Here is a 26,913-nt window from a genome sequence, read left to right as displayed (position 1 = left end):
AAAGATATCTAATGCTTCAAGTTGAAGGCCTGAAGGGAGAGGCAGCCTCAATTACCCCCAACTGTCTGCCTGATCCTAACCAAGGGGGTTGTTAGCCTTGCTGGGAAGGTGGACCGAACCTGCCGCGAGAGGTCTCTCCGTTGAGCACTACTTGGATCAAGAGGATGCTTGGGTGCCAGGGGGGCTCTGGCCGTAAATCCCTCGCCTTCCAGGCCCTACACAAGAGGCCAACGTGACTCGAGATTGGATCTCGAGGCCCGCATACTAGTTTACGGGCGGAATCTTAAATTAGTAATCCCTGTGGATTGTTGGATAGCCTTCGGTTGGATTATGGATAAGCCTACGGGCTGGACTTTATAAATGTATTTCAATGATAAATATGATAACCTGTTGAAAAGAAACTTGTTTGACACTGCTTTTCTATGTCAAGTGCTATGATTACATGAAGGAACCGGTGTCTAACAGACTAATTAAGGAAGCTGTTTGATACATGTCCAACTAAATGTGGTAGGTAATTAGACAACTAAAACAATCTGAGAAAAGTGCGGTGGATATGGCCATGGGTCCGTCCTACGGATGGGTGGTCCTGATTGGCCGGGAACTTTTCTCAATCATGATGGACAGCAAGAAGATCATTTTAAAGGGCACGAACAGCAAGGGCGCTGACCTAGAGTCTAAGTTACAATAATCCCGGTTTACGTTGTTTTAGGGGAACGGAATGGGACTATGCCTTATGGCAAAGAGGTCGAGCCTTGCATCCCTCTTGTTTCCCATTCTCCTTGAACCAAATGCAACGTGAATCCGCTTCGGCCCTGGTGTTTCTGCGTAAAGTAGTTCGCTCAGGGTTCGATGCTAGTTGCCGTTTAGGAAATGACCATTAGGGGAAACCCTGATTCAGGTCGGTCCTAAGTGGGAACGGCCACAATACTTCCGCTACGTGGCAGACGCGGAAAGCCCTGGATCGCAAACCCCGTAACATTCCATGGGAGTCCCGGGCGGAGCTTTCTAGATCTCTTTTCCGATGGACTGCTAAGACGTATCCTGAAGAGAACAGGTGGACATGTTACACTTTTCATGTTCCTCATATGTTCTAGTGTGAACACTCCCTTATCTCATAGGCCCTTTTTACCTTCTAGCTAGAAGAGCTTTTTCCCCATGTGAACACGCGTCAATGGGTGTAACAGTTCGTACCTTAGGGATTATACTTTCATAAATTCTCATATAGTCGATGTGACCTTCTAGCACTCTCCTCTTGTTGTTCTCTTGTTCACTATGAGTGTGTATGAGTGTGTGCGTATTACTAAATCCTAACCTAACATCCACTACAATAATGGCTTGACCAAAGAGGCCCTTTTTCAACACATGGTGCTAGCAAAGGCCGTTTCCCTTTGGTCTCTATAGTTTATTAGCTCCTAGAGGAATGAACCATGCAAAGCCTTCCGAAGATAAGCATCTCTATCTAAGGCTAGCTCTTGGTCCATGAAAAGGAAACAACTCTTATAAGCACAATACAAGAGAGCTGCCCAAATCAAGGGGCAAATCAGATTGAAAACTTGGTGGTCATTTTGGACAAAAAGGGGAGTTGGAATGCCAAAAGGGATTGGAAGAATCCCATTGTACATCAACTTCTTCTTCAATTAAGTTAAATAAAAACCGAAAGGGGCGCCAGTTTTGAGGCCAACAAGGTGTCCAATGTCCAAGATTATATGGTAAAGTGTGCATTTTAGTTTTGTGAATTTGTTAACTTCTGTAAATAGTGCTTAATCAGGTTATTTGCCACCCTATCCGAGGAGGAAGGCTGGTTTCACGCAGTCGTAGGCAACTCCTGCACGACACAGGCACAGGCAATAGGGATGTGACGCAGCAAGCTGGTGAAGAGGTGGACACAGGAAAGATAGCGCACAGACTGCACACAGTTCAGACCAGCGATTCTCCTCCTGGTATCTGTGTGTGTGTGTGTGTGTGTGTGTGTGTGTTGCAAATCACTGAAGAAAAAGTTTGTTGCTGGTCACGCAGATCAGTCACATTGCTTCTCTCTTTTGCTCTTTCTCTTTCTCTTTCTCTCTACATGTCATGGTCAGCCCTGACTGCCTGGATTGATTTCTGCAGAATGTGTGATCAACTTCACTCATCTTCAGCTGCCTGCATCATGATGCTCCAAATTGGCGATGTTTAATCCTGATATGCAGATCAACTAGGTTGCACCTCTATCCTTGATGCCTTTGCCTGAGCTCACAACCTGGCTATGCCTCTGATATGCAGATGACCTGGGCTACGCCTCTGTCCTGGATGCCTCTTCCTGAGCTCACAATCTGGCTATGCCTCTGCCTGAGAACACGACCTGATCTGCTCTAGATGCCAGTGTCTATGGTTGCTTCTCCAGGTCGACCCCTCTCTCTCTCACACATTCTCCCTTTCTCTCCCTGCCGCTCTGGCTAGCACAGACACCCTAAAGCCTGTTTTACTCGCCATTGGCGAGGCTCCTCGCTATCTTGCACGCTTCTACCCTACACAGTCTGCTGGTCTACAAAAGGATTGTCGGCCCTACTCTATGTCCTGCTGGTCTTCAACCATGAAAGTTTACGCAGCACTGGTCAGGAGGCCTCCCTTGAGCAAGACACCCTTACAGGACTGCACGTGCAGACTCTCTCTCTCTCTCATAGTGTGATCAAAGCAAACATCACTAAAGTGGAGATAGAAAGGACTTGGTCCAAGTCCCCCTTTCCCATTAGGTACGAAAATGGCACAATACCAATGTCACTTCTTGCATCTTTCTCACAACGGTTTCATAGTGAGGCTGAGATACATGGATGCTCAACTTTCCCACGGACTCCGAGTTGATATTGGTCAGATTCACACCTCATTGCATCAGCTAATGATTGGGACAGGTCGATGGAGCCATATTGCAGCCAATGAGAGGATATGCCAGCTTTGTGGATGGGAGCCAGAAACGAAGGAGCACTACATTTGTAGATGTACTGTATACTATGATATCCGAGGCCACTATCATTGCCTCTTTAAGGAGGGCTTTGGACCACTAAGACGGGTGATGGACTATGAGGACCAAAGATGTTTGGGCCTTTTCTTATTGGAGCTCCAACGACGTAGAGCATTATTGTTACGGGATAGGAGGCGACCCCTACATAATCCACCCCTCCAGAGAGCAATTACAGACTATTTCAGTGTAGCTAAACCCCCAACCGCTACCACCCCAATCACTACATCTCCTACTAATAGGCATTGTCGAGATACACCATCAAGTGGCATCACAACTGACAGAGCTACAACGCTACACAGAGCCCAACACCCTAGAGTGCCTACTCGACAACATAGGTGTGCCCATATGCGCCACATTCGCATTACGATTGCTCATTACAGAGGCAGATTGGCACGGTGACTCAGTCGAAGGTAGTTTGTAAAGTCTTGGTGGATTCCATAGACTGAGGGGAGATACTCTACACTCTTTTCAATCTTTTTAAACTTAGTTTTTCCAACTTTTCAATTTCCATACTTCTCATTCCAATCTACCATCTAGACCTACATATAAATTTTATCCCTTCTTATCTAATGATACCAGTTATATTGGTTATGGTCTCATAGGCCACTTTGGCCTTTTATAGATATTAATAGATCTCTCTCTCTCTCTCCCCGTCGTCGCCCATCCGTCCTGCCCCGTCGTCGCCCGTCATCAGAGAAACTCTCTCTCTCTCTCTCTCTCTCTCTCTCTCTCTCTCTCTTTTTTTTCGTAAAGGGTAATTGTATTAATTACGAAAAAAATACAAGTTTACTTGGTTACAAGATACATGATGACATGACAGTAAGCCAACATGTGTAAAGGCTCCAGTACTACACTACAAAAGAGTTACAAAAGTCATGACAAAGCCGCCGAAGAAATTGCCATATGCCAGGGAAGAAAGGTCTCCCGAGGGAGTACGCCTGAGTGCCGAAGGAGATCTATCTGCCAATGCAAGAAACCTTTAACCCTCCCAATATGTGCCGGGCCTTTCGAGGCTGAATCGAAAGAAAGGCATTCCGAGTGATCCAATTGTGCCAGCATCCCCAGTATGTCTCTTTCTTTTATGAAATCCCCAGAATCCAATACATCCCACTGGTTCTCATGCAAGACGATCGACATGGCATGTTGCTAGTGGCGAGAGCAAATGCCTCGCACAATCCTCGGAACTATCTTCATAAATCTTCAAAGAAGGAAGTCAGGAACGAGGCACCTGTTGCCTCGATTTCACCTTTGCCGCGAGAGCATCCAAGACGCCCTCATCCAGAAAATCAGCCAAAACTGCAAACGAGTTCTGGCGACCTGCTGTAGAGGTAGAAGGGACATCCACTGCCTTGGGAGCGGGGCGGGAATAACGCCGATCCCAGGGAGTAATGACATTACCTTTGGCATCAAACTCCAGCTGAGCAGGAGGGCCTTTGGGCCCGTCGGTAGAGACTTTCCTTGGAGACTGATCACGGGGGGCAGATGGGGCCGTAGTACGCGCAGCCTGCTGTGAAGTAACCATTTCTTTTCTGCGCGAATACGTGCGCACGGAATCCGGAGAAGCAGTAAGCCCAGGAGCCGCCCGGCCTGCATCCAACTGTTTACCTTTTTTGGGACGTGGCTCAATCCAGTCAGTGTGACGGGAGTCCATACCCTGGACCTGTTGTTTGCCTTGATCCATGACATGAGGTGACTGAAGGTCTTTCTGGGGCGGGGCATCCAGCACCATGTCATCCTTGGGTAGCACCACTTGCGCATTCTCCGAAGACAATTGCCTTTGAGGGCATTCAGCCATGAAATGCCCCAATTTTCCGCATGAAAAACAGTGGCCCGCAAAGTTACCCCATTTCAAGCGGAAATGCAAAGGATGCATGCCTGTACAATTGAGGCGAAGCCAGGCAGGCCTTTTCCTGGCCGTGTCCCATAACATGCATAAACGGTTGCGGTTCATTGCCCTGAGGCTGGGGGGAACCAGCACTGTGCCCACAACCGCCATCGCATCCTTCAACATTGGCCAATATACTACCGGACAATTTTCGACTTCCACCCACACCGGGCATTCTCGCTGAAGCAGACGCTGGAAGTCGGCCATGGGGCGCCATGGCACAACATGGACCAGGCGGCGATCGAAGAATAGTGGCAACTTGGACAAGAGCTCAGCTCTATGCGTTTCCGATTTCAACAGCACCTCATAAAAGCCACGAGGACCAATGAAGATCTCCTCAACACACTCCCCTTGCAATACATGGTGCATCCACTGGCGAATATGCGACAGGACTGGAATCCTGCCAGTAAAGAAAAGTATAACTGCACGCTCATAAAATACCGAGAAGGATCTCAAGACTGATTTGGGATCCACCGTGGCTTCCAAGACATCATCCGTTCCTGCTTCAGAAAAAGATTCATTATTATGCTGTACATAATCGCCAAGCAGAGTATTGGCAAAGTCTAGTAAATGTTCCCAGTCAATGTCCTGCGAATCCACAGGATCCGAGGCCACTTGCGCGTAGGAACGATCCTGACAACCCATTGGCTCATCAGAAGTATGCTTAGAACGTTTGCCGGCAGCCGGCAGTCCAAAACCTGGCAGTTCAGAACCCGGAGGCAGCTCCTCCGTGCATGGCACCATATCCTCTGGCTCCTCTGTGTCGGAGTCAGGGCCAAGGGCTGCCACCGTCCGATCGAGAAAATCCATATCCAGGCCAGCCATACTGCTGTCTTAGCGGAGGCTGCAGATCCGACTGGCGACAGCAGGGCAAAGCACGCAACTGGCAGGCCTCTGAGATGCAGGCTACGGACCTGCAGGAGAAGGCGAGGGGACTGCAGATGACGGCGAACGGAACAGGCAGCGGGGCTACAGACTATGGCTCCAGGGCGCAGGCGACTCCTCGCTGTCGAGCACTGTCTCGCTCACGGGCACGCGAAGGGGCACGTTGGCGAAGACGTGGGCCTGCGACGGCAGACGGACAGAGGCCAAACGGCGACTGACGAATCGCGGGCAGGCGGCGGTGGCTCAGGCGACGAGGGCGCAGTCGACGGGGGTTCAGGCAGACTACGGGGGCCAGGCGAACGGGCTCAGGGACTCAGGCGACGAGGGCGCAATCGACGAGGGCGCAAGCAGACAGCAGGGGCGCAGGCGACAGGGTCGCAGGCGGCCGACGAAGGTCCGGGGTCAAACGTACTGGCGGGGCCCAGGAGGAAGCGGAGGGCGGGACAGGCGGGTCAGACGACCTTCTGCAGGTCGTCAGACACAGGCGGCGCCAGCGCAGACGAACTCCCCCAGGTCGTCGTCTCTCTCTCCGCCATCGCCCTCTCTCTCTCCGTCTTTTCCCTCTCTTCTCTCTCTCTCTCTCTCTCTCTCTCTCTCTCTCTCTCTCTCTCTCTCTCTCTCTCTCTCTCTCTCTCTCTCTCTCTCTCTCTCTCTCTCTCTCTCTCTCGCGCCCGTCATCGCCCGTCCGTCCCGCCCCGTCGTCGCCCGTCTCTCCTCGCCGTCCGTCCCTCGCTCTCGATCTTCACTGGACAGGCCTTCAGGAGCTCCTTCACATCGTATGTGACGCGGACCATCTCTCTCTCTCTCTCTCTCTCGCCCCATCAGCGCCCCATCATCGCCCGTCTCTCCTCGCCGTCCGTCCCTCGTCCGAGTCCCGCCCTCGTCCGAGATCAACGCCCGCCCTCGTCCAAGATCAGCCCCCGTCCGAGTTCCCCCCCCCCCCACAATCTCGTCCGAAGTTCCCCCCACATTCAGACGTCTCTCGTCCGAGTTCCCCCCCACAATCTCGTCCGAGTCCACTGAAAATCGGACGCCCTCTCGTCCGACTCGAACACTGCCACCGCGACTAGCCCTGCCCATACCCGACTTTTCCGCCACCTCCCACCACCGCCCATCACACATCCGCAACCACAATGAGGCCGGATGCCCACACCCCCTGAGCAAGCCCCGGAACCGTGAGGAAGGGATGGGCTCGAACAAGACATCCCCGTCACAAAGCAACCGCACAAGGGGGGAGAAGAATGAGAAATACTCAGTGATTTGGAGCAGCATTGACAAGGTGACAGACTACCACACAAGGAAAGGCATGGAGGCCCTCCGAGATGTATGCAAGGCGCATGACCAAGACATCAGCAACATCAAGGAAATCATGGCAGCAATGTGCGCGGAAATTGCACACCAAATCAAGGAGGAAATAAGCACTAAAGTGCAAGATTGGAGGAACGAAATCTACGCCGAGGTCACATCACACTTCACCTCCTGGAAGGTGGACATTGAAACGTCCCTCCAGGAGAGAAACAGGGTGATCGAAGAATTGAGGCACGAGCTCGATGAATATAAAAACCAGCTGGACCTACTCAAGAAGGAGAAAGGAGAAATCACCGAAACAACGCCCACCAAGGTGCAATCCGAGATCAACGAGCTGAAGACACAAGTAACAAAGGAGCTCAACACGTGGGCGAATATAGTGAAACAAGCACAAGCCGAAGTGGCCGAGAACTCCAAATGGATTGAGGTAGCCAAGAAGTCGCCAACAAAGAAGAAGGAGTTTGTGAATGCAGCACTGGAGGAGGAGAAAAGGAGAAAGCTTAGAGCGCTCCACATCCAGGTGGTCGAATGGAAGGAAGGGGATAGCCCCCTGGCAGATGCCCAACAGATATGTGGAAAGCTGGGAGTAGAGGACCCTCAAATAGTGGAGAATGCATGGCATGTAGGGAAAGACCTCACCAAGGGAAGGCCTCTTATCCTCAAATTTGCCAACTTAGAATCCAAACGAGCCTTCCTCTCTAAAAGGACAGCTCTAAAAGGGGAAAAAGTCTACCTGGAGGATGACCTCACACCCGCACAGGTGGCAAACCATAAAGAATGCATGCCACAGATCCTGGAGGCTCGCAAAGCGGGAAAATGGGCAGTATACAGAGATGGTCGGGTCATCATCACAAATAAGCACCAATGACGGGGCGCGGCCTATGAGACCCACTTGAGTCTTGCAGTGTGGAACTGCAACGGAGCTATGAAGACAGATGCAAGATTATTCCAGGAGACCTTCACCGGCAAGGACATCGTCCTCTACACAGAAACCCACCAAAGCCCAGACACCTACTTACCAGAAGTGAGGAGATATAGATGGGAGACGGCATGCCGCCCTAGAGCCCAAACAAAAGGAGGGACCCGAGGGTCCGGAGAGGTGGCTGTGTTGTACAGGGAGGAGCTACAGCCCATGGTGCAAGTCATGCGGAAAGATGAGGAAGCCTGGTTCATGTGGATCCGGATACACACAGATCGCCCCCGAGACGCATACATGGCGGTGTGCTATTTCCCACCAGCACACTCCCCATATGCACCACAGAAGGGCGAGTCACCATACCTACCACTGTTCGAAGATATCATGCACTACTCCAGCTTGGGGGATGTCATGTTGGCTAGAGACTTCAACGCACGCACAGCACAAAGGCAGACCCCCTTCTTCGAGAGCGAAGACCACATGTACAAAGAGATTGCACCGGAGGAGATAGGATTCAACCGGGCGTCACAGGACACAGCTGAGTGCACCGAATATGGCGAACACCTACTGGCGTTAGGGGGGGCACACGGACTGGCCATCCTCAACGGCCTCGACAGATGGCCCGGGTCGGATGCCCTCACATGCTTCCCACACAAGCACACAGCCAACTGCATCGGACGGGGGGCACATGGAGCACCCACACAGAAACTGGGAGCAAGCATAGTGGACTATATCCTCGGCCCTCTATCACTTATCCCCGACGTCCAGTCCCTTAAAATATCACCTCGCCCACTTGCAGTGGCTGCCGATCATGCATACCTACAATTTGACATAACCTGCAGGTATGACCTAACCCCCCCAGCAAGCAACCCCCCAAGATTCCCCAGGTACCACTTTACCAGGCTAATTGCGAGCGCATACTCCGACCATCTCTATTGGAGCCTGCAAGAAATGAACCCCCACGCACCCCTCGAGGAGGTCACAGCACAGTTGGCGGGCACACTACACACCTCAACTGCCGAATACTTCCCCCACACATCCCCCTCCCCCCACCCCACCCCTCCGAACAAGAATGTCCCACAGAATAGCTAGTACGACGCAGAGTGCAAGGAAACCCGACTCCGTCTTCAATAGGACGAAGCACGGGGAGTACACACGCATAAACAGGCACGCTTGATCTTCCGTCGCCTAGTGCGACGGAAGAAACGAGCCTACCTCTCCAAAGTGGAACACAAATTCTACCAGCTATTCTTAGGACAGGACAGCAAAGAGGCATGGAAGGCGTTTCAGGAACCCCGAGCCCACACGCCCATCACCTCCCCGGACACTTGGCACGTATATTCAACCTCACTATACCAAGTACCCAAGCAGCCCCAGCTACCCCGGCCCCCAGGGAGCAGACCCGAATCATCCACATTCTTCAACACGGGGCGGGTTCGGGATGCCATTGACAGACTCCAAAATGGCCGTGCCCAAGACCATGAAGGCTTGGTAGCAGAGCATTTGACCCATGCTAGAGACATACTGGCACCTCTCCTAGCACACATGTTCAACAGAGCCCTATGCAAAGGCTTCCCAGCGAGTTGGTCAGCCAACACCATAATACCTATCCTGAAGGCCGGAGACCCCATGGTTCCCACGAACTACCGAACAATCATGGTTGGCCATGTACTAGCCAAGCTCTATGGATCCATACTGGACCACGAGCTAAGCAAGTGGGCAAAGCAACACCAACACCGAGCAGCAGGACAAGCAGGGTTTAGGAGGGGGTTCTGCACCCTTGACCATATCCTCACACTGAGAGCCATCATAGAGGAGGGCAGAGCGCATGGAAGACGGGTGTACTACTGCTTCGTGGACTTCTGCAGGGCCTTTGACACAGTCCCACGAGCGAGGATCACACAGAGACTACAGGAACTGGAGGTACCAACCGAAATACGATGGGGGATACTGGCACTATACGAATTGGTAACGGGCCGAGTTCGGGCACCGGGAGGGCTGTCAAAGGAGATCACCAGCACCATCGGAGTCAAGCAGGGATGCCCACTCTCGCCCACCCTATTTGGCCTCTACATTGATGAGATCTCAAAGTACATAGATAGATTGGGCGAGGTGGAATCGAGCCTGGGAGAGACACTGATACCTATCTTACTATATGCGGACGACATAGTCCTCATCTCCAGCACACCCGAAGGGCTGCAGCGCCAACTGGACGCACTACAAGCCTTCTGCCAAGATAAAGACCTAACTATGAACCTGGGGAAAACCAAGGTCATGGTGTTCAACACGTCAACCCAATGGCTCCGTCGGTCGGTACCCCCCTTCACATACGGTGGAGAAACCATGGACGTGGTCCAAAGATACGTCTATCTAGGGATTACATTCTCTGGACCGAGATTTACCCTGAGAAAAGCCGCGGAAGATAGATTAACCCGAGGCTATGCAGCCCTCGGGTCAATGGAGAACCAATGTGCCCGCATACAGTTCCAAGAACCCCGGACAAAACTCTGGCTTTTTGACACCTTGGTCACACCAACCCTCCTGTACGGGGCTCCCATATGGGGGTCCAATCTCTACCACACGCGGAGGGCCCCATAGGATCAGCCACTGCCTGAGGAGGAGGCCACCTATGAGGGATGGGACCAGATGGAGAGACCCCTAGTACTTATGATCTCACGGATGATCCGAAGCAAGCCCTCCGTACCACATGAGATCATCCGCGCAGAGCTGGGTGCACCGCCTCCAGACCGTGACCTTGTGCCGAATATGGGACCTGCCCCGGCACCGGTACCCCAGACTCGCCCTGAAGTCATCCAAACAGCTAGCAACACAAGGGGACACTGAGTGCTGGTATGCCCGAACAGAGACCTGGCTACGGCTCCATGGCCTGCACATGGACCACCTCCCCCCACTACAATACAGCCTAGACTGCCCACACCTGGAGCTCAGCCGAGAGGAGGTAAATCGCATCACCAAAATGGATATCATCCAGACAGACACCGCCAGGACATGGGTGACCCCCACATCGGAACTAGGAACCAAGAAGGCTTTCTATCGAGAACACTTCCTGCATATCTCCCCGGACGGCTTCATCACCCGCCCAAGCTACATGGACACACACTTGTCTCACGGGGTCAAAAGTGCCATCGGACAGATCCGCACGTCCTCACACAAACAAAGGGTCAAAACGGGCAGATACGGGGCCAACCCCCTCCCCCCAGAAGACCAAATCTATCAGCTCTGCCATCTCGAGCCAGAGACAAAGGAACACTATATCTATAGATGCCCAGTGTACTACGAAATCCGGGGACGCTTCCACTGCCTATTCAGCGAAGGATTCGGACCACTCTCCAAGGTGATGGAATTCAAAGACCAGAGATGCTTGGGGCTCTTTCTACTGGAAATGCAACGCCACAAAGACCACCTCCTACAAACCACGGAGCAAAGACAAGGAGCCACCAACCAACACACACTCAACGACTTCTACCAAATACCAGCTACCCTCCCCACCACCAAGGCCCCACCAGCCCAACCGGCCTCCCAGCCCCCGGGGACCACCTTAGAAATAGCCACAGCGAGAGGTAAAGCCCGGCAACCACGCCCCGCCGGCCCCTGTCCCCGTAGAAGACACTGGTCGAAGATACAAGGGATACTACGCCGCCATCGGAGGGCCCTGCCCCGCCGCTTTAGCCTCTCCATGCTAGACCGACCCATGCGGGACATCTTAGGATGAACACCCCAGGAGCAGTTCCACACCGCACTGGGAGTACCTCTAGATTGTATCTAGTCCAGATATCATTTTTTACCTACTCAATTTAGTTCAACATAGCATAAATGTTAGCTTCACTGGGACTTTTGAAATCTCCCAGACATTTGTATGCAAGATTTTGGTCTCATAGGCCAACTTGGCCTGTTGTAGACATTAATATAACTCTCTCTCTCTCTCTCTCTCTCTCTCTCTCTCTCTCTCTCTCTCTTTGTGCACCATCCCTTTGAGCCGATCAGAGATTGGCAAGATTATCAAGATAGACATCACCCACCTAGACACCATGAGGACATGGCTTGTACCAATGCAAGAGTTAGGGTGAAGATGGCTTTCTATAGAGAGCATCTTCTCCACACTGCAGATGATGCCTTTATTGTCCACCAAAGATATATGGACATCCATCTCTCTCATGGGATCAGATGTGCTATCAACCAATTGCGCACATTCTCACATCAATTGGAGATTGAGAGTGGTAGATATAGATCCCTACTACATTAGAAGTGCAAATGTCGGGTATGTCAACTTGCCAAACACCAAGGAGCACAACATCTGATGTTGCCCAGCTTACTATGAGATACGAGGCCACTTTCCTTGTTTGTTCACAGATGGGTTTGCTCCACTATCGAGAGTCGTCGATTATGCAAATCAGCAATGTCTTGGCCTCTTCTTGCTTGAGATATGATGGCTTAGAGAGGCACTTCTCAAGAGTATACCCCCAAGACATCAAGGACCTACCCAAAAGTAGCTTATGGAGTTCTTCAAGAGGGAGATCCAAGAGACCTCATCCCAATCCTAGCCCACACATAGAAGGGTCATCGAGGAGATCCCAACACTACCACAACCTACATCCATAGGGAGACTAATTGATCAACCTTTTCTAGCTTGGCCGATCTCAGTGCCCTAGACTCCGACGTAAACGACAACCACCAATGTCACATGCATGTGCACATATAGGACATCATTGCTCAGGCTAAAGCTAGGTCCCATGTACATCCATGATATTCCTAGCAATGGTTTTTGTACATCATGGATGCCAACGTTTATCACCATGGATAGTATTAGCTAGGGTTTCTCATTTTATTGTAGCTTATAGTCTTAGCCTTTAGTTGATTTTCTTTTACACTTACTATTCTTCCAAACAGTTATATCATCACACCGATGGTTGTAACTTATGATCTCATAGGTCATTTTGGCCCTTTGCAAACATTAATATATCATTTCATTTCTCTCTCTCTCCCTATTAAGGGTAATTATATTTAATACTGAAAAAGTACAAGAGTCGCATATGAGCTAAAAGGATGGCAGAGTAACACAAGAAACTACTGCATGCCATGAGACCAAATCCTTCCAATGAAGATGCCCTACGTGCTACACCATATCAAGTTGCTAGTGAAGAAGGCCTTTCAATTGAGCAATGTAGCTTTGAATACCTAAATAGGAGTCGTAAATAATGGCACTCTGACTCCCGAATGGCCCAATAATGCCAACATCCCGCAAGCATGCGGAAACTGGAACACTATTTCCATGTGCAGCTAGTCACGGTCTGAGAATTTTGGCTTGCCAAAGGCATAATCATCCAAACATAATACATGTCCCACCACTTGTCGCCAAATCTCTGACAAAAGAGACTAAATCTTCCTTGTCACTAGGATAGGAAAGAAACCTATGACAAGAAGACTCCACACTCGCAGTGCAAAAGAAGCAAGAGCCATTAGAGAGATTTCATCTAGGGAGGACTTAAGCAAGAGGCATGCCACCAATCAGCATTCTCCAAAGAAAAACCTTGCTATTGAATGGAGTTTTATTGATCCATCCCTCCATAATAGTCAATGCCCCACTACATCTTGGTTTTACCAAGGCCCTAGACAGAATTACCCTTAGCTGCCAACCAATGACAATCCCTAATAAGTAAGTGATAAATCATATCAGCTCCTAAAAATAGAAAGTAGTCATACCAGCTCAATATGCCAATCAACAATGCCTCTCCAGTAGCATACATGACCATGGATTCCCCATCTTCATCCAGATCACCAAAGTGTCCCCTCGTGTGAACTCAAACTAGGAGCAAATGCGGCTCTCTATCAAGAAACAGCCCATCATGAACATGGGTGTCAATCCCAGCTTCCTCATGATAGTTGTCGCAGTCCCAATCTTCTGGAAGAGGATCTAGAATCCAAGGGTGCACAATAGCTCCTAAAACCACGTACCACAAGTGCTTCTACACAAACTGAGTTTTCATGATGGCACTCCAAGTTAAGTAATTAAGACCATGAAGCTTATCATCAATAGAACTGCAAGTTGGTGCAATTGGAGAGGATAGAATGTGAAGATGAAGAAAAGAGGTAGAGACAAGGTACAGTCAAAACACAGCACAGACTACACTTAGCAAGAGTTCACACGCAGTGGAGAGGAGGACCAATCATGAAGATTACAGCCAACAGACACTGAGAAAGACCTGAAAACAGTCCCCCAATCTGCAAACATATTAAATGCAGAAAATGCAGATGCTGACCATGAGGATGCAGATTGATCAAGCAATAAATGCAGCCGTACTGTCAGAAAACGGTCATATCAGTCCTGCAGAGGTTAGAAAATCAAAATGCAGGCAGTTGGGAACAAAATGCAGATTGCAGAAGGCTGGAAACGGGCCAATATTGGTCAAACACAGATCGCCCACTGAATACAACTCATACTCACACATGAAGTGACTAATCTGCTGACATAAGTCTCCAATCTTGCCAAGGATTATCTAGAAAGAGCTCAAGAAAAGGTTGTGGATCACACAAAGCTAAGGAAAGCATGTCCCATAAGTCATGTATCCTTGAGGGACACAAAAAATCCGTCAAATTGTGCTAAAGGACATCAATAGACATAGTGCCAGCAATGTCGCATCAGCAATAGAAGGTAATCCAAGTCATGCCATCCAATTCAACCTGGATCAAACATCTTGTTTTCCTTCCCATGAAACTATATTAGAAACCACAAGCAATTCAGCCTACATAGAATCAGAATGCAATCTATCATCTTTTGGATGCCAACCTTATTTGTTTGCATTGGCAAACTCCTGGTGAATACCACAATCTGCACAAAAATGAACAAGCTCATTAGAGACAAATTCACCGCCCTTATCCCATCATAAGATCTTTAGTTTCCGGACCGATCGGTTCTCCTCAAAGAGCAACTAATCCTTAAAGTTGGAGAAAGCCTCCAACTTCAACTTCAGAAAATAAGCCCATGTCATCCTACTGAAATCGTCCACAATTAGCATGAAATACAAGCTCCCTCAAAAGGGACTATGTTCTCATCGGTCCACAAAGATCGGCAGAAACAAGCTCCAAGGGTGCGAAAGACCGCCTTGAAGCCGTGCTGGGAACAGCATCACAAGTCTGCTTCCCACAGTGGATACAGGACACACAAGGCTATTGGCTCATCACAATATTCGGCAAACCTCAAGCAAGTTGTCCCTTTGACGCCTTCTGAAGGTAATCATATTTGAGGTGGCCAAACCGAGCATGCCAAAGCTCGGACTGAGTTTGTGCGGTAAAAAGAAGAGAAGTCAAGGCAGAAGAAAACCGCAACTTGTAGACAAGTGTTTGTGGGATATAGCTTGAAATCTCAAGGCTACCAATTGTATGATCCCGTTAAGCAAGATGTCTACACGAGCCATGATGTTACGTTTGTGGAAGTTCCAATCTCAAAGGGGGGAAGGAACATTCTATTCTTGAAGGCCAACAATTGGCACCAGATACCACCAAGTACTTGTGCGGCATAACATATAGCAACTTTTGCCTTTGGCATCCCGTGATTTCCTCGGATCCCGGGCTCGTTCATTTACTCTAACCCTAGTTGCACCTCACATATGCAACATTTACTTAATCATGTGATTAAAAGTTAATCCACATGTTATGTGAGGTTTCAAAAATACATGCCCTCATGATAGTATGTACAGGAGCTCTTGACTACGTGTGCAATGGAGGGATGCAAGTCGCTTACAACTCCTATGGACTCGAATAGAAAGGTTACGGCTCATTCTGATTCTCCTTTGGCAGATGCTACCCGTTATAGGCAGTTGGTTGGCTCCTTGATCTAGCTTCTTAATACTCATGTTGACTTATCTTATGCTGTAGGTGTACTGGCCGGGTTCATGAGTGAACCCAAGATGATGCATTAGCAGGCTCGAAGGATTTTGCTGTTCCTATGGGGGACCTGATCTCAGGATCTATTATCCCGTTGGTACAGGTGCTACAAACGTTGTCCTTATAGGATGGAGTGATTCAGATTGGGCTGGATGTGGATCATTGGAGGTCCACGACAAGTTATTGCTTTACCTTGGGTGCTGGTGCTGTTTCATGGAGCAGCAAGAAGCAACCCACGGCTTCCGTATCTTTGACTGAGGTAGAGTATCGGACAGCGTCTTCTACTACATGTGAGACAGTGTGGCTTCACAGGCTCTTGGAGGAGCTTGGCTGCCCACAGAGAGGTCCTACTGTTCTACAATGTGACGATGAAAGTTGCATTGTCTTGGCCAGGAATCCTATGTTTCATGCTTGGACAAAGCATATTGAGATCCAGTACCATTTCATTCGGGAGAAGATTCTGAATGAGACCATTTCCTTTGTCTATTGCAAGACAGAGGACAATCTTGCAGACTTGTTTACCAAGGCACCCCCCTAGGCTTTACTTCGACAGCAGTCCAGATCCCTTAGCCTCTTGCTGTGTCCAAGATCTGTGAGGGGTTGTTAGAGCTGGGCATTCCCTGGACAAGCAGGAGCAGCTGGTACAGCAAGTACCCCAAAATTCTATCAATCAGATTAAGGGAATAAGGGCAGAACCAGAGAACATGATGAACTGTTTCAGTTTGAGCAGCACAACATGCATAAACAGAAGTAGCAATTCTTCTCCAAGCAAGTACAATTCCAAATTCCAATACTCCAACCAAGCATCCCCATAAGGAAACATGTGATTTAGGAGGGAGTTCAAATTTCCAGATGGCCACACACACACATATTAATCACTAGCTGTCTGGATAATGAAAATGGTAAACATGAGACAGGCAAGCTGATTGGCAAAGGACAGACTGATTGATGTTCATCTCTGGTAAAGTTTCAGTTCAATCAGTTGCGTACTAAGGCTTCATTGATCAGATATATAACTTTTGCAGGAGTTGTGATCTAAAGGACAGACTGATTGATGTTCATCTTTGGTAAAGTCTCAGTTCAATCAGCTGCATACTAAGGCTTCATTGATCAGATATTTGCAGGAGTTGTGATCTTACCATACCCACGAAAAATCTGACTCAGGACTACAGAAGCCCTGGGTCTATCTGCTTCACCTGACTACTATGGGCAGTAATTCGTGGTCTGCAGAAGGCTTCTATGACAATGTATCAACTGTCAATGGCCTGTGTAAAGCCCTTCCCACTGGTAGTTGTCCTCTATAGGCTGCCAGAACATCACCTGGAATGCCACATCAGCAGTCATGCATTCTCTGGACAGCTGCAACATCCTCAGCTCAAACTCTGCAGAGCCTTGGTCAAGCTGAAGCCTATAAGCCCTCAAATGTCCAAGGTTCAGTTCAAGTGCAGCTAGTTCGTTTTCAAGTGAAAGAACCTGTGCCAGAATATTCAGAAGTATCCAGCTGAAAGAATAACAGCGAAGAAGAAGAGGGCCCTTCAAAAGTGATTCTCAAATTCATGGTTTTGTATCATCAGTGATAACTGACAGACTGACCCTGCTTGTTTATTATGCTTCCATTTACTGTGTGTAAAATTTGACAAAAAACAAAGGCCACGATATTATAATAATAAGAGGAAGCTATTCAAACAACATGTACCCGCAGAAGATCAGCCATCAAAGTGCCACGACCCGGACCTAATTCAACAATATTGACATGTTTTGGTTGGCCCATCTGTTGCCACAAGCACATACTCCATATCCCAATCAGCTGTAGAGACAAAAAAACAGTCAGAATTATGAAAGAGATCCAAATGTTGAACAAACATGCAAATTCAACCACAAATGAGATAGCCCAAAAATATGACATACCATACACCAATCAATACTAGACATAAGTTTCAACGAGACTATCTCTATATAAAACTCAGATAAGCTGTACTTGCAAGGTGTAATGCAGGAGATGCGATGGGTGAGTTAAAATACAGAAAAAACTTCCAAAAAAATTTCCAGTTATAAATTTACAAACCTCTCCAAACATTTGACTAACATCTGGAGATGTGATAAAGTCTCCCTTGTCTCCAAAAACATCACGGTTCATGTAGAAACCTGCAATTGGATTTGTGAGGACCTCGTCCATGTAATCAGCAATTGTTATTGGACCACCTCGAAACTGTCACAAAACCTGCATTAGATGCCTTAAATCTTCTCAAACATCCTCCCTCCCTTCATATAGGTACATGATACATTTCTTCTTTAGTAACTCATTGTACTTAATGTATCTTTGCTTATTAAAAAGACCACTCTTAAGGTCACTGCAAATTCTATCAGTATACGTTACAAAGATTGAGGAGTTTTCGACAAAAGGAGGCCACTATGATGCCATAACAACTTGCTGGACATAAAGAAAAAATACATTTATATCAAGACTTGCTTGCTGGAGTAACTGTGTGTGCAAAGTGGGACCAGCTGAGATTTGTGGTTTTAGACTTGTGCTTTTCATCTAGAACACCTCAACCCCCTAAAACTCTTTCAAGAGTAAAAAGAACAAGAGAGAAGGAAAAAGAGTGCACATGGCAAAGAAACTGTTTCAATAGTATTGATGGACAAGGGAAAGATATAGAGTAGCAATTCCCATAGTATAGTGACCAATCGATACATGATACAACACCATTGCAAACTAGGCAAGGAGAAGATACAAAGTAGCACTAGTAACTACAAGGACATCAATCTACCAACATGATGATACAATACCACTATAGACACCACTGGAAAAGTAAGAAAGCAATGTTAGCCCATATGCAAAATGGTTGGCATACTGTGAAAATATGCTAGGTTTGCACTAAGAAAACACAAAATGTATGAACACGACTAAGACACAATAACTTGGACAATAACCCAAAAGCGCAAAAATGCAAAAACACAAACAAAAAAGACAGAACACTGAATGAATGAACGCTATGAATGATGGAAAGAGTGTACAAGATGCTCAAAGGCAGAGCAATGGAAGTAGCCAAAGAATAACATCCACCTAAGACGGATCCCATGTGCTGTAACCCCCAATTGAATATCCTGGCAGCTGATCAAGGGAGGCTGCAATCAGTACAGCGACAATTGGGAGAGGGAATGTTGATGCAAGGCAGCCTGCATAGGCTGAAAATGCAAGCAGCTGATGAAAGATGCAAACAACAATTGATGGCATGGCAGTTCTGCACAGCAAACACAGCCTATGCTCATGTCACCATGTGCTTGGCAGCAGGGAGCTGGCATGTGGGACACAATTACTCTCTAGGATAGCGTTTCTTTTTAAAATCATAAGGTTTCTTCATTAGTTAAGCGTGTTTTGGGGCTGTTTTAGCTCAACGCCCTCTCTCAGGCCCAAAACTAAGCCATGAGAAATAAGCCCTTTTGTGTATTTCGATTTACCCCAAGGTGTCCCACCCCAAAGCAAGCAGGGCATCAAACTAACAATATGCGTCAGCTTACCAATGATCTACCAAGATTACAGAGGCGATGGTTATCTTACCAAGGGAGCCCAAGTGATCACCCTAAAGAGGCCAGGGCATCAGTGCTCGTCAGCTGCCTAGGGCCACCAAGTCCTGCAAAGGCAGATGGAATCAACAATGGACTTTTTCTTTTTTTGAGGGCTTTGTTTTAGGTTGTCACAAGATTTAGCATTAAGTGAGGATTTCAACTCAATGTTCATCCCATTGAGTCATTGTGTCCCTAGGTACGGAAAATAAGGATGGATAGCCCCACTACCTTCATAAAACAAGTAAAATTAGCCCACGTACTACTATGATAAGTGTCTAGGGATTACCTAAGGATGTGTGTGTGCCAATAATATGGAGAATATGTGGAGAGAGAAGCAATACGATATATGAACATGCAAGACAAGCAAAGCAAGTATGTAAGCATAGGGAACTGCCTTTGGTGACTACCATGGGAATGCCACGAATATAGTGGATCCAAAGCTGACCACTTCAAGGACCGAAAGGGATAAATGTGCACAGATACATGTTTACATGAACAGAATGCAAATGCACTAGAGTTATACAAAGGGGAATGCAAGATGTTATGCTCACACCAGATGCAATGCAACAATGCCACTTGAACAGTGCCCTCACAAGGGAATTGTTCACTTGCCCAAGCGCCCTTTTACAATCATGACATTCTGGCAGTGCGAATGAAGATAAATGTTCAAAAGAGTATAATAAATACAATGTCTGAATCAAAATCTATAAGTATCATCACTATCACTATCAAGAGAAGAAGCCGCCACCTCTCAAAGTAGAAAGGAAAACTGTAGACCATCCCCTCTCAAAGTGAAAGGGAAAACTGTAAACTACCCATTCCTACCATTGGATGGTGGAAGAAGAAGTAAGCACCCCTTTTGTCCCTAAAATGTCGATATCAATGGGAAAAAGGAGCAGCACCCAAATAAGAAGAGTGAGAAACATGTCTAGCTGAAAACTTGTGAAATAAATAGCCTCCAAGGTGGCCTCCAAAGAGGCAATGACGAATCATGGGAAAGACGCACCACCAAAAAATGCAACCATGAGAAGAAGTACTGAACAATTCAAGGCTTCGCTCCGAGCTAGGCGGTAGATCCTGTGAAAGCAAATGTCAACGTGCAAAAGGAATCAAAAACAACTACATAAGATCATAAAACATCTAAACCTCGACTTCAATGTTAAGTACAAGTGAGTGCTATGGACAAATGTGAATGGGACTCCTATTACCAAAAGGTACACATGCCAAAAATGTAAGAAAGTAAAAGGAGAAATGTGCAGTGGAAAAGAGAAGACAAACTAAAGCATGCCCTATAAGGATCAAGTGATGTGTAGGTGGGGAGTGGAAAGGGATCACGATCAGTATCACAGAGATCTAAACCAAAGAAGGCTCCACAATCCACTAGGCTCAATGGTCTCTAGAGAAAGTGGGCTCAAGTGCTTTTGGCTGCAAACTCGAAGGAGAGAGCAACTCATAGCAAGAAGGAGACTCATCAAGTCGGTTCTCAAGAGAGAGAACACATGCCGGAGGATAACTGAAGTCCACAACAGTAGGATGGGCTAACATTTCTAACAACTCCTTTTGGGTGAAGAGAAAGTAGAAGAACCAACTGCCATGTGAGCAATGGGGCTACCCTACTATCTTGGTTGTGAAGGGGAAGTGGGAGTGCCTCACCAAATGGACTTGAGACATGAGTCTTGGGTAAACTACCCTTAGCCTTTAAATGACACTCGTTGTCAAAGTGACCAACCTTTTGTCAATGTTGACAATACTGATTTTTCTTTGGTACATTCTACCACCCAGGTTTGGGAAGTTCCTTGTGACTCACTACCTTGGTTTGGATTTGGATTTTTATTGGAAGGTTGAGTTTGCTTGCCCTTCCCTTGCTACCCCTTCTAAGAAGATACAACAAAGGCCCCCTCTATGGAGGATGTCCCATGAAACTGATCGAACAGTCGGTGGGCATAATGCACTAGCTAACACTCAAATTCATAAAACATGGGCATCTGAGGCTAGGAGATCAACTGCCACACAAAATGGAAATATTTCCACATTAGCTTATTAAGGAACACTGTAACCTGATCTTCAAGGATTTAGGGACCCTAGTGGTTGAGAACTCGGCGAGTAAACACCAATCTCAACTATCTTGACTTTCAAGTCATCCTTATCAATGATGATGAAGTTTTGAAGCTCATGATCTAAGTTGATGCAACAAGTCCAATCCCATGCCACATAGCGATCAACAAGATGGGCCCAACGCTCAAAAGCAAGGTCAAAATGCTGGAGCTATGAGTGAAATTCAAGAAGGAGACCTTGCATCTTAACTCAACGATGGCTATGGCATTTCTACTTTTCCAAGAGCAACAAACCTCAAATCTCGCATGGTCGTTGGACTCCACGGTAGTCTGAAGTCTCTCCAGCCATCCCAGATCTATCATAGGCAAGCTGGGAGACCCACTCCTAATTGTTTCTGGACATGTTTGGTTGTGGAGACTAAAGCGTTCGAAGTCATCTAACCCTTCTTTTATTCCTACTTCTGCGGATGAGCTTTCTAATCAAAGTCCTAGGTATCTCAAAGAGAACTTGGCTTTAATACCATGTAAAGAAATGCTCTAAAACACAGAAAACACAAAACCGATCGTATGACAAAGCACAAACTGATAACATAGAACACAATTAGGGTTAGGGTAACTCAAAGACAGTGAACACAAAAAATAATGAACTAAATGACTACTGAATATACAATGCTTATGTAGCAAACACACTATGCAATGAACACACTGAACTTCGAACTCTCATATCTCTAGAACGAAAGCAGAGGTTATGAATTGAAGAGTGTATCATGCTTCGAAACAGATCCCAAAATGTAGCAAGATAGTCTCCATGTGTCGAATATTAGCAAACACAGCTAGAGAGGCTGGATTTTATGCAGACGGCAATAGAGGAGAGAGAATATGTAGCAAACGTAAACTTATGGAGAAGAGAGAATACCTAGCAGTAGCTGCAAAAGACAAATGCAAGTAGAAGGAACCTTCTCAAAGGCAAGTGGTAGCTGGAGAGCAGTTCTCGACAACAGTATGCCCTAAGCATATCCTCGATGACTTGATTTACTCGCTCTGTTTGGCCATCCGTTTGGGGATGGTAGGTGGTGCTAAAACAGAGTTGAGTCCCAATAGCTTCAAAGATAGCTCTCCAGAAGTGTGATGTGAAGAGAGAATCTCGATCACTAATGATTCTTCTGGGTAAACCATGTAGCTTGAATATCTCCTTGATAAACAATCTTGCAATGTCGGAGGCTTTATAGTTTGTCTTTACTGGAATCAGGTGTGCAACCTTGGTAAGCACGTCAACCACAAAACCATAATGGAATTGTATCCTCCTTGGACTTGGGGTAAGCCTACAACAAAATCCATACTGATGAATTCCCATTTCATTTGGGGAATGTCAAGCGGTTGCAGTTTCCCTGGCATCATGACATGTTCGGCTTTGATACGTTGGTAAGACAAACACTCAGTGACATATTTGAGAACGTCACCTTTAAGCCTCTCCCAATGGTAGCTCTTCCTAACTGCATTAAGAGTCTTAGCATAGCCAAGATGTCCTGCGAAAGGGGAATCGTGAGCTTCCCACATTATCTTCTGCTTAAGTGACTGGCTTGCTGGTATACACAGCCTTGTTCTGTAGTAGACAAGTCCATTATCAATGGAAAATTCCTGATACTTAGCTTGCAACTTTTGATTCTGCTCCTTGGTAGATATTTCCTTTAGCATTGTTTGGTAGGCCAAATCATGGCATACTTCCTCTCTAGCTAATTTAAGTATAGGGTTGTTTGGCATAGATACTTTTGTAGCCAAAGATCTGGCCGTTGATGGATTCTGCAAGATTAGGGAATTTAGGAATGCCTTGCGACTAAGTGCATCGGCGACTACATTCTCTTTCCCTGGTCGGTACTTGATTTCAAAATCATATTCCTCCAACACTTCAATCCACCGACGTTGCCTCATGTTGAGCTCGTTCTGGGTAAAGATCCATTTGAGACTCTTATCGTTGGTTATTAGAGTAAACTTGTTACCCAGCAGGTAGTGTCTCCAAAGCTTTAGAGCATGGATGACAGCTAGTAATTCCAGATCATGCGTGGCATAATTCTTTTTATGATTCTTCGATTTCCCTGAAGAGTATGCTACTGGATGACCTTCCTGCATAAGTACACACCCCAAGGCAAGAATGCTAGCATCTGTTACTACCTCGAACTCTTTATTGAGGTCTGGAAGTTTTAGAATAGGTGCTGATACCAAACTTTGCTTCAATTTGTCGAAGCTATTCTGTTCAGGAGTTGACCATGTAATGGAAGTCTGCTTCTTTAGTAAATCCGTCAGAGGTGCTGCAATCAAAGCATAGTTTTTGATGAAGACCCTATACCATCCTGTCAATCCAAGAAAGCTGCGTATTTCTTTGACAGATACTGGTTTTGGCTATTCAAGCACATCTCTGACCTTGGCTGGGTCTACTGATATTCCTTCTGATGATACTATGAATCCCAGATATTCAATCCGATGCTTGAAGAATACACACTTCTTCATTTTTGCATACAGCTTATGTGACCTCATTGTCTCAAGGACAATCCGAAGTTGAGGTTCATGATCTTCTTCTTGTTTAGAATAGACTTAAGTGTCATCGAAGAAGACAAGCACGAAATCATCAAGATATGGTCTAAAGATATCCTGCATTAATCTATTAAAGGTGGCAGGTGCATTTGTAAGCCCGAATGACATAACCAGGAACTCAAAGTGCCCATATCTTGTATTGAAGGCCGTCTTTGGGATATCTTTTTCCTTGATCCTTATCTGATAGTAACCTGACCCGAGATCAATCTTGGAGAAGATGTTTGCACCCTGAAGACGATCAAGAAGCTCATCTATTCTAGGAATAGGATATTTGTTCTTGACTGTTGATTGATTCAACCCTCGGTAATCAATACATAGTCGAAGTGTCCCATCTTACTTTTTCTAGAATAGCACTGGAGCTCCCCACGGTGAATTGCTAGGCCGGATGTAGCCCTGATCTAACAGTTGCTTGAGTTGTTCCTTCAACTCAATTGCTTCTGGTATGGACATTCTATAAGGTCTCTTTGCAATTGGCGCAGCTGTTGGGTATTTTACTCACGCCTTACTTACGCCTACGCTCATATATGGGAGTGTCAGTGATCAGTAGGACACTGGGGCACTTTTTACTCTCGGTAGGAGAGGTTTTTTCCCTCAGACTTATGGTCTTATTATCGTATGTACTTATGTGCTTATGTTACACACATTTAGGCACTTAGTGTGTGTCGGGTGTGAACACCCCCCTACAACCCTAGGTTTAATGGTTGTACTTTGTACTTTCAGATTACACTCATTCAGTCTATTCTCTTGGGTGTCGTGCTTCAACTCTGTCTCTCTCACTCTCACACTGTCTACTGAATCTGGCTGTATCTCGATCCTCTGCTCTCACATTTGGTATCAGAGCTCAGCTCTGAACTCAGCTTCTGCCTGCAGAGTGCAAGTCTGCAGTCTGCAGCACACGCCAGTCCTGCTCCAGCGTCAGACGTCACGTCAGCACAGGTACAGCCTGTCGTCAGTCCTGTCAGCAGAGTACAGCTCGTCGTCAGTCAGCAGTCAGGCGCTGTTCCTCAGCGCTGTCTCAGCACAGTACAGCAGTCGCCCGTCAGCAGCACGTCCACGTCCTGTCCCCGAAGTCAACGCCTGCTCGCAAGCAGCACCACCAGTCCGCTAGGGCCCGTTTCCTGCAAACGAAGTTTCCTCTGCGCTCGTGACCACGAACTGCCCTCCGACCCGCGTCAGAGTCACTGCCCGCCTACACGCGTCAGATTCGCGACCTGCCCTGTCCACGCGCAGCCCGCCTGCCCATCGCGACTGGTCAGCCCGTCAGACGACCTGCTCCCGCCTGTCTACGTCACGTCAGCAGCTCGCGACGTGCTTCACGCCCAGGTAAAATTTTCAAAATTATTATTATTTCAGCCCAGAATAAAATTCTGGAAGCGGCGGTTCACACGCGGTTGGCACAGATCTACTGGAAAAATAAATTTCATGCAAATTTCTGGACTGAATAGTCAGAAATTTTGGGGCTTTTGTGTATTTGGAGGACAGATGCATTTAAACTGCTGATACAATCACAAAACGACTGTTTTTGACAAAGATTTTGGCAAAAGTTTTGGGGATTTATTCATAACAGTGTTGCATTGCACTGTTTGCACCTTGGGAAGCGTGCAGTAAAGGACAGTTTTCTGACAGAGTACGCCCTTGCACATCAATTGCAGAAACGTATTTGCTGCAATTTCTGGAAATTTGCAGATTTCCAGTTCGAACTGCTTTGACATTGCTCATATTGTCTTTGGAAATTTGTCATCATGGCAAATCAGGGAGGTGATGTCTTTACGTATGTATCCAAAGAGGACAGACTGGACGGAAACAACTATTCCCTTTGGTCATTTATGATGAAAAATGTATTAGTGGCCAAGAATTTATAGGATTATGTCAGTGGAGAGGAAACTCGGCCAGGAGTTGTAGCTCCTGCTACTCCTCCTCCCCATGGCGCACGTGGACAACGGGGACCTTAGCCCGCTCCACCTCAGCCACTTCCTCCAAGAACTGCAGCTCAAAAAGCTTGGGATACCCGTGATGCACAGGCCTTGTCGCTGATTGCTTTGGCAGTTCAGCGGTCCATCATACCTCATATCCGTTCGGCATCTTCTTCACGAGATGCATGGTTGACTTTGGAGCATATGTTTGCAGGAAAAAATGAGACACGAATCTCTTTCTTGAAGAAAGAGTTGGAAACTCTGAAGATGCATGAAGGTGATTCTATGCAGGATCACTTAAACAAGATTCAGGACTTGAGGGAGCAGCTCATGAATGTAGATGAGTATTTTTCGGATGCACTGTTGATATCCACCACCTTGAATTCCCTACCTCCTTCGTACTTGTCTTTTCATACTGCATTGAACCTCACAATGAGGATTGCTGAGCACCCACTCACTTTTATTCAGCTGGTTAGCTTGCTTCTAGAAAAGGAGCAAACACGGAAAAATAGTAGTATGGATGCTATAGTCTCTGAGCAGGCTTTTGTGGCAAGACAGAAAGACAAGAACAGCAAGGTGAAAAATGCTCCACAGAGTTCTGGCACTTCGGGCACATCGCAGAATCAGTCACAAGGGGGGACGCAAGCAAAGAAAGGAAAATGTCATTATTGTAAGAAGCCCGGCCACTATATCACTGAGTGCAGAAAGCGAAATGCCAAAGAGAAGAAGAAGGAGTCAGGAATGTCTGTTTCTACTACTCCTTCCACTGCTAGTGAGTCCGCGTCCTTTGTTGTGGACAAGAACTATTGTTTTTACACTTGCAGTTATGACATCTCTTGGGCCGATAGAGCACTTAGCTCTACAGAGGATGCTGACACTTGGTTCTTTGACAG

General features: G+C 47.1%; 1 protein-coding gene across 1 annotated transcript in view; it reads right to left on the bottom strand.

Moving 5' to 3' along the window:
• The window catches only part of LOC148012123 (NADH dehydrogenase ubiquinone complex I, assembly factor-like protein (DUF185)), a 95,603-nt gene that overhangs the window by 26,576 nt on the left and 42,114 nt on the right, over positions 1-26,913 (bottom strand). The window contains exons 3-4 of the mRNA XM_087669259.1: positions 17,960-18,103; positions 17,591-17,701 (exon numbers count right to left, since the gene is read on the bottom strand). Coding sequence (XP_087525385.1) covers positions 17,591-17,701; positions 17,960-18,103 — 255 coding nt within the window. The remainder of the gene's footprint in view (positions 1-17,590; positions 17,702-17,959; positions 18,104-26,913) is intronic.

The sequence above is a fragment of the Lygodium microphyllum genome, chromosome 27 (assembly GCF_053477565.2).
Source record: "Lygodium microphyllum isolate KBCC chromosome 27, Lygodium_microphyllum_v1.1.10, whole genome shotgun sequence".
In the NCBI taxonomy this organism is placed as follows: domain Eukaryota; kingdom Viridiplantae; phylum Streptophyta; class Polypodiopsida; order Schizaeales; family Lygodiaceae; genus Lygodium; species Lygodium microphyllum.
Note: the sequence above shows the minus strand (reverse complement) of the source record. Positions and strands in the feature narration are given on the sequence as shown.